This window comes from Kryptolebias marmoratus, unplaced genomic scaffold (genome assembly GCF_001649575.2).
Source record: "Kryptolebias marmoratus isolate JLee-2015 unplaced genomic scaffold, ASM164957v2 Scaffold122, whole genome shotgun sequence".
NCBI classification, from domain to species: domain Eukaryota; kingdom Metazoa; phylum Chordata; class Actinopteri; order Cyprinodontiformes; family Rivulidae; genus Kryptolebias; species Kryptolebias marmoratus.
In genome coordinates this window covers 2574-10947 of record NW_023665856.1, presented here as the reverse complement: position 1 = coordinate 10947, position 8374 = coordinate 2574, and the positions used below count along the sequence as shown (strand labels likewise).

Here is an 8374-nt window from a genome sequence, read left to right as displayed (position 1 = left end):
CTCTGTCTCACCTCCTCCTGTCTCACCTTCTCTGTCTCACCTCCTCCTGTCTCACCTTCTCTGTCTCACCTTCTCTGTCTCACCTCCTCCCGTCTTCATCCCTCCTGTCTCACCTCCTCTGTCTCATCCCTCCTGTCTCTCTGATCAGTGTCCTCTGTCACAGCTGGTTTCCTGTGTTCTGCTGACAGGATGTTGTTGTTGTTGATGATGATGAAGATGATGAAGATGATGATGATGTTGATGATGATGAAGATAAGAATGATGAAGATGATGATGTTGATGATGATGATGGTGATGAAGATGAAGATGATGATGAAGATGATGATGGTGATGATGATGAAGATGATGATGATGGTGATGATGAAGATGATGATGATGATGATGATGTTGTTGATGATGATGATGAAGATAAGAATGATGAAGATGTTGATGATGATGAAGATGATGGTGATGATGATGAAGATGATGATGATGAAGATGATGATGATGGTGATGATGGTGATGATGATGATGATGATGAAGATGATGATGATGGTGATGATGATGATGAGGATGATGATGTTGTTGATGATGATGTTGTTGATGATGATGAAGATGATGAAGATAAGAATGATGAAGATGATGATGATGATGATGATGATGAAGAAGATGAAGATAAAGATGATGATGATGAAGCTGATGATGTTGATGATGATGATGTTGATGATGAAGATAAGAATGATGAAGATGATGATGTTGATGATGAAGATGAAGATGATGATGATGAAGATGATGATGATGGTGATGAAGATAAAGATGATGATGATGGTGATGTTGTTGATGATGAAGATAAGAATGATGAAGATGATGAAGATGATGGTGATGAAGATGATGATGATGTTGATGATGATGAAGATAAGAATGATGTTGATGATGATGAAGATGATGTTGATGATGATGATGGTGATGATGATGAAGATAAGAATGATGATGTTGATGATGATGATGATGATGATGAAGATGATGATGATGTTGATGATGATGAAGATAAGAATGATGTTGATGTTGATGATGTTGATGATGATGATGATGATGATGATGATGATGATGATGCGCTGCAGTCGGACACAGAGTTCTGGGATAAGATGCAGGCGGAGTGGGAGGAGCTTGCTCGGAGGAACTGGTTGGAGGAGTCAGAGGCTCAGCCCCCGGTCCCGCCCACTGTCTCACCTGTGGAGCAGGTAACTCTGATGTCATCATTAAAGTCAGATTTGTGGTTGTTCCGTCCAGATGAAGGCGTCTGATAAACAGAACCAGGAATTAGACTGGCCCCGTCTTCCCAGCATGCTTCCATTCATCTCTATCTCAGAGATGGATGTTAATCCTCTGGTCTGAGATCAGCTGTGACGGGCGCGCAGCAGTAATCCTGCTCTAATCTCGCCCTCTGCTCAGGTTTACGTCACCATGGCAACGGAGGTGATGTCTAACATCTGTTCACATGTGTCAAACAGACTCAGTTATAACACAAACATGACGGGAAACCAACAGAGATCTGGGTTAGACTGATGAGTTCACTATTCACCACTTCCTGCTGGTGTTTCACAATAAAAGCTCACAGAAAAATGGAAAGATCAGAGCTGTTTTAAAGATTTATAGAAATAAATAAATGTGTAAACATCAGTTTGATGAACTGTCTTCGTGTTCTGCAGGGTTCCAACTTCAGCACCAAGAACCCGTACAGAGACCGGGCCGGCGCCTTCGCCGAGGCGCAGCAGAAAGCTCAACAGGGAGACCTGAATGCTGCTGTCCTGCTGCTGGAGGCCGCCATCTTACAGGACCCGCAGGACGCTGAGGTGACCCGTTAGACCCAACTGGTTCCAGTTCTGGTACCAGCTCAGAGAGATTCAGCTCACCTGCTCTTCCTCTTCCTCTTCCTCATGTGTTTCAGGCCTGGCAGCTGCTGGGAACGACTCATGCTGAGAACGAGAACGAAGAAGCTGCCATTGTGTCTCTGCAGAGGTCAGGTGTTCTCCTCACTGACCAATCAGATCAGTAACTGATGAAGGTAAACACTAACTGCTCACCTGCTGCAGGTGCCTGGAGCTCCGCCCCAACAACCTGCCGGCCCTCATGGCGCTCGCTGTTAGCTATACTAACGGCGGCATGCAGCGGGAGGCCTGTGCCGCTCTGCGCCGCTGGATCAGCCACAACCTGCGGTACAAACACCTGGTCCCGCTACAGGGTTCCCCAGCCCCGCTGTGCAGGGGCCCCCACGGCCCCCCCGCAGCCAGGTGAGAAACAGTCCTGCAGGCTGAACACCACAGTGACTGTCGCTATGGTGACAGGTGTGCCTGATGGGATGTGCGTGTGTGATTGATTGACAGGTAACCACTGACTGTCTCCCTCAGTCTGTATCTGGAACACCCGGCGGTTCCGCTCTGATCTTCATGGTTCTCCGTTTGTGTGCAGATCAGAGCTGCAGGACGTCCTGCTGCTCTTCCAGGAAGCTGCTCGGCTCAACGTGGACTGTGTGGACCCGGACCTGCAGACCGGACTGGGAGTCCTCTACAACCTGAGCTCAGACTTTGACAAGGCGGTGGAGGCTTTCAGCGCTGCGCTGTCCGTCAGACCAGAGGTAGCCTGAACTCATCACCCAGTTTGTTTGACTGACGGTCTTTGAACTCAGCAGATTTGAATCTGGTTTTATAGATTGTCTGCCTGTGATGCGTTCAGGGAACATTTTTAAACGGATCTCTCATAGGTCCATTAGCAGACCTCTGGATGTCTAACTGATGCGTTCAGGTTTATCAGACAGACCGTCCCACCGTGCTGCAGGGTGATGATGTCATGATGACATCATACTTCCCGTGTGTCCCTCTTCAGGACTACCTGCTGTGGAACCGGCTAGGAGCGACGCTAGCTAACGGGGATCGCAGTGAGGAAGCGGTAGAGGCGTACACACGAGCGCTGGACCTGCAGCCCGGGTTCATCCGGTCCAGATACAACCTGGGAATCAGCTGCATCAACCTGGGAGCGCACAGGTAAGCCCACACCTGTCACAGGTAACTTGTGCTGCCAGTAACAGCTCCGTTTGCATCTCACGGTAGACTTTGGTTCTGGTTCTGGTTCTGGTTCTGCAGGGAGGCAGTCAGTAACTTCCTGACGGCTCTGAACCAGCAGAGGCGGAGTCGGCGCTGCAGCCAGCAGCAGATGTCAGCCAACATCTGGGCCGCCCTGAGAGTCGCCGTCTCCATGATGGACCGGCCCGAACTGTTCCAGGCCGCCAGCACCGGGGACCTGGACCTGCTGATGAAGGTCTTCCAGGTGGGGGGCGTGTGAGCAGCGAGCTGGAGGTTCTGACCCATCAGAACCATCAGCTCCCACAAACGCTTCAACAACTGGAGATTTAAAAAGTGACACTGAATTTAGATCCGGACTTTCCTGGAGTCTGTGAGGTTCTGGATCTTTGGACTCATTTCTGTTTGTCTTCATCTTCAACGGTTCTGGTAAGAAGAGCGTCCAGCCTTGGTTTCAGAACCTGACCGACCCAACAGAACCTGCTGAGGATCCGTTCCTCAGCCGGTTCTGCTGCTCCTGGAACCAGTTTGTTGCTTCTTTATTTATCTGAGTCATCATATGAACCGTCAGAGACCAGCTGTAGATGATAACACTAATAACTTAGTCAAAGACAAATATAAGTATCATAATGTGTCTGTAACAAACTAAATATTACAAACAGGAACAAACTTCCCTCCAGATATTTATTGTTCCTGAAATAATGAACAAGTAGCTTGAATGAGAACAGCAACAATTCAGCTTCAGCTCTGCAGGTTTACAGTAATTAAACCTTCAAATTGGCTGCTTTTTTATGAAATATGTTTATATAAAGGTAGATATTTATAAACTTAGTCAGCAGTAATTAAAGATCTTATCGCTCCTCATGTATCTCTGTTAGTTTTAATGACTGATAATAAATCAGAACTTTTCCTAATATTATTTTTCTCCTGGTGAAAACGTCGTCAGACTGCTCGATATCTGCTGTCAGATAAAGAAAAAAAAAGATGGCTTGTTCCGAGGAGAAAATGTACCCTGAATGTATCACATCAGACATGTTTGAAATGTTCAGCTTTTATTTTGAAGTGTTATTCCTCTGACGTCCTTTATTCTGACCTCAGATTCAGATCAGATTGCAGAGCTGGTGTAAAACTGCTCTGGTCCAGCAGGGGGCGCTGTTTACACCTGCAGTGGACTCTTCATCGCCCCCTGCAGGTAGCAGGAGGAAGAGCAGCTGTTGGACAGATAAATGTAAATGAAGAAAAGATGTGCTCTGATGTTGGAGAGCTGAGGTAAAACATCCAGCTGCACAAACGATAACTCACCTGTACACCTGACCTGCTGCTCTTCCTCCTGCTACCTGCAGGGGGCGTCGGTCAGCGCTCAGGCCTGTGATTGGTTGTTAGAGGCTGAAAGCTTTGATGTTGTTTTCATTTCTGTGTTGTTTTATTGTGAAAAGCCATGTTTCTTTCTTCACTTCCTGTCTTCAGAAAAATCTGCAGCTGTGAAATAAACTGATCATCGACCACAGGTGGGCCTGAGAGGTCAAAGGTCAACATGCACTCAGGAAACTGTTTCAACATAAAGTTTTTATTTCCAGCAGCTGAACAAAAGACTCGCTTCTGTCACCATCAGGTTTTATTTGTTCTGAGTTATTGACCCGAGTCACCTGTAAACAACAATAAACAGCTGGTCACACCTGGGCTCCGGCCTGATCTCTTCCTCTTAGGTCCCCGTCAGAACCTCCCGATCAGAACCTCCTGATCAGAACCTCCTGATCCAGTCCCCATCAGAACCTCCTGATCCAGTCCCCATCAGAACCTCCTGATCCAGTCCCGATCAGAACCTCCCCATCAGAATCTCCTGATCCAGTCCCCATCAGAACCTCCCCATCAGAACCTCCTGATCCAGTCCCCATCAGAACCTCCCCATCAGAACCTCCTGATCCAGTCCCTATCAGAACCTCCTGATCCAGTCCCGATCAGAACCTCCCCATCAGAACCTCCTGATCCAGTCCCCATCAGAACCTCCTGATCAGAACCTCCTGATCCAGTCCCCATCAGAACCTCCTGATCCAGTCCCCATCAGAACCTCCTGATCCAGTCCCGATCAGAACCTCCCCATCAGAATCTCCTGATCCAGTCCCCATCAGAACCTCCCCATCAGAACCTCCTGATCCAGTCCCCATCAGAACCTCCCCATCAGAACCTCCTGATCCAGTCCCTATCAGAACCTCCTGATCCAGTCCCGATCAGAACCTCCCCATCAGAACCTCCTGATCCAGTCCCCATCAGAACCTCCTGATCAGAACCTCCTGATCCAGTCCCCATCAGAACCTCCTGATCCAGTCCCCATCAGAACCTCCTGATCCAGTCCCGATCAGAACCTCCCCATCAGAATCTCCTGATCCAGTCCCCATCAGAACCTCCCCATCAGAACCTCCTGATCCAGTCCCCATCAGAACCTCCCCATCAGAACCTCCTGATCCAGTCCCTATCAGAACCTCCTGATCCAGTCCCGATCAGAACCTCCCCATCAGAACCTCCTGATCCAGTCCCCATCAGAACCTCCTGATCAGAACCTCCTGATCCAGTCCCCATCAGAACCTCCTGATCCAGTCCCCATCAGAACCTCCTGATCCAGTCCCGATCAGAACCTCCCCATCAGAATCTCCTGATCCAGTCCCCATCAGAACCTCCTGATCAGAACCTCCTGATCCAGTCCCCATCAGAACCTCCCCATCAGAACCTCCTGATCCAGTCCCCATCAGAACCTCCCCATCAGAACCTCCTGATCCAGTCCCTATCAGAACCTCCTGATCCAGTCCCGATCAGAACCTCCCCATCAGAACCTCCTGATCCAGTCCCTATCAGAACCTCCTGATCCAGTCCCTGATTGACTCTTCCTCTGATTGGTTGTTCCTCTGATTGGCTCTTCCTCTGAGGAAGGTGAAGGATGTTGCTGTACTTCTACCTTCTGTCCACTAGATGGAGTCATTGAGCTGCTCACTCATAATCCCTCTGTTTACGTTCCAAATATGATCTTTGACCTGCTGAACTACAGTCTCATCACAATGATAGATCTCATACTTCTGACTGAACAGAAACAGAAAACAGCCCAAGTCCAAAGAAAAACTCTGAAAGACCTTCAGAAGTCTGGAGAACCACTGATCTAGAACCTTGTTAACAGATTACAGGAAGTCTGGCTCAGTGGAGGAGAAACATGAAGAAATGATCAGGACGCTTTCATCATCTTCATCATCATCATCATCATTATCAGGACGCTAAAGGTTTTACATGATTGAGGAAACGGGGTGAGAGCCGACAGCCAATCAGAGTGAAGCAGGAAGTCAAACTGAGACAAAAACAACTGAGCTCATCTGAAGTCACATCCAGGTGACCCGAACCATCCAGGTGTTCTGGACCTGCCTGGGTGACCCGAACCATCCAGGTGTTCTGGACAGGTCCAGGTGACCCGAACCGTCCAGGTGACCCGAACCATCCAGGTGTTCTGGACCGAACCGTCCAGGTGACCCGAACCATCCAGGTGTCCTGGACAGGTCCAGGTGACCTCAGGTTTTGGGTCAAACCTTCAGGAAACAGAAACTAAATGATCTAATTATTGAAACGTCACAGTTTGAACATTAAATCTGATAAATGAATTATTAATAGTTCAGCTGGTTTCTGATCCGGCCCACTCTCTTCTGTTGTCATGACGACAGCGGAAGCTTCAGAACGACCCGGAGGCCCCTGAAGGCAGCATTTCTTCTTCTTCAGTTTTCCTGCAGGTACTGAGCAGAAAAGGCCTCCAGTTGAGCCTCCAGCTCCGTGGCTCTGTTCCTGAAACACAAGAACCAGATTCTGGGCTCAGACAGTTCTGGGTTTGACCCGGTTCTGCTGAGCCGGAATAAGCCTGACCTGAAGTTCTTGGACTTCCGCTGGATGTTCTCCAGTTTCTGGATCCTGAAGCTCAGCTGCCGGACGGTTCCTTCCAGTTCTGCCTCGCTCAGGTCCGCTCTCTGAGTCAGCCGGCTGAAGGTCGCCGACAGCTCCCTGAAAAACAAACAAACAAACAACAAACAAACAGAAACGCAGTGTCGGGTGTTCTCTCAGCGGGGGCGGAGCTTACTTGAACACCTGCTGGCTACAGGCGGCGCCGGTGACGGGGACAACGGCTCTCAGGCGGTGGGCGGCGTGCTCCACAAACTGCTGCTTCAGAGCGCGCTCCCTGCTGGCGTCGGTCCAGGTGAGTCTCTCGTACAGGTAGAGGAGACCGTACAGGGAGAGGGAGAGCGCGATGACACGCCACCCCACCGAACGCCACACCTGCAGAGGCAGACACACCTGAGACCCCGAGCTACACCTGAAGGATCCTCAGGAGCCAGAGGAGCTTAACTCGTCCCTACCACTCCACCGATCACCAGGACGGCCATGGACGCCCTGGATGTGACAGAGACCAGACGGGTTGCTATGGAAACCACCATCTCGTCCCTGAAGGTGGATCCGTCCTGCGGACAGACGAGCGTCTCTTCAGCTGATCTGAAGACAACTGAAGGTTTGAACTGGACCTGGACTCACCTTCAGTCTGCGCTCGCCACCCAGCGCCCGCCGGGCGTTAGCGGCGCCAATGAAGCGGGTCACGAGGGCGGTCCAGCCCAGAGAGAACTGGAAGTCGATGTTCTCCTTGAAGTCTGCACAGACGGCGTCGAGGCCGAGGTCATAGGTCATGTCAAAGGAGGAGGAGGGAGCAGAGAGCTGCTGCTGGACGGACAGAGACAGCAGAGGACGGACACTGTCTGTGGACAGAGGGACAAAGCCGATCGATACCAATCTGAGCCGTTCTGACCGGTACTGATAGGGAAACAGAACCGTGTGGTACCGATCATGTGTCTCCGGGCCTCGCTGACGTCTCTGAGGACGCTGATGGAGCAGCAGTGAGACAAACAGCCGACCAGCCTCTCCTCCACGTGCTGCACCAGTTTCTGCAAGAACACTGAAAGGAAGTCAGCCTGAAGGTTCTGCAGGTTCTGCAGGTTCTGCAGGTTCTCCCGCAGTGGAGGAGGGTCGGTTCCGTCAGAAGAAACATTTCAAAATGCTCAGAAAGTTTTAGGTTTAGATTTTTATCAGAGTAAAAGCTGCTGTTTGGTCCTAAATCTGCAGGAACGAACTCTGAGGGGAAACAGGAGAGGACGGGACGGGAGGGGAGGGGAGGACGGGACGGGAGGGGACGGGAGGGGAGGACAGGACAGGAGAGGACAGGGCAGGAGAGGAGAGGACAGGCAAGAGGGGAGAGGAGAGGAGAGGACAGGCAAGAGGGGAGAGGAGGGGAGGACAGGACGGGA

At 50.2% G+C, this 8374-nt stretch overlaps 2 protein-coding genes across 3 annotated transcripts in view; one reads left to right on the top strand and one right to left on the bottom strand.

Moving 5' to 3' along the window:
- LOC108228793 (PEX5-related protein) overlaps positions 1-4736 on the top strand; it is a gene marked incomplete at its 5' end in the record, with an annotated part of 9610 nt that extends 4874 nt beyond the window's left edge. For both annotated transcript variants that reach the window (XM_025003329.2, XM_025003328.2), the window contains 7 exon segments: positions 1101-1220; positions 1689-1832; positions 1928-1998; positions 2073-2270; positions 2449-2614; positions 2863-3020; positions 3120-4736. In XM_025003329.2, the coding sequence (XP_024859097.1) occupies positions 1101-1220; positions 1689-1832; positions 1928-1998; positions 2073-2270; positions 2449-2614; positions 2863-3020; positions 3120-3318 (1056 nt within the window).
- LOC108228792 (mitofusin-1) overlaps positions 4608-8374 on the bottom strand; it is a gene marked incomplete at its 5' end in the record, with an annotated part of 6253 nt that continues 2486 nt past the window's right edge. The window contains 9 exon segments of the mRNA XM_037974507.1: positions 4608-4918; positions 5036-5227; positions 5345-5497; positions 5910-6872; positions 6951-7085; positions 7162-7358; positions 7439-7540; positions 7611-7828; positions 7912-8014. Of these exon segments, the coding sequence (XP_037830435.1) occupies positions 6806-6872; positions 6951-7085; positions 7162-7358; positions 7439-7540; positions 7611-7828; positions 7912-8014 (822 nt within the window).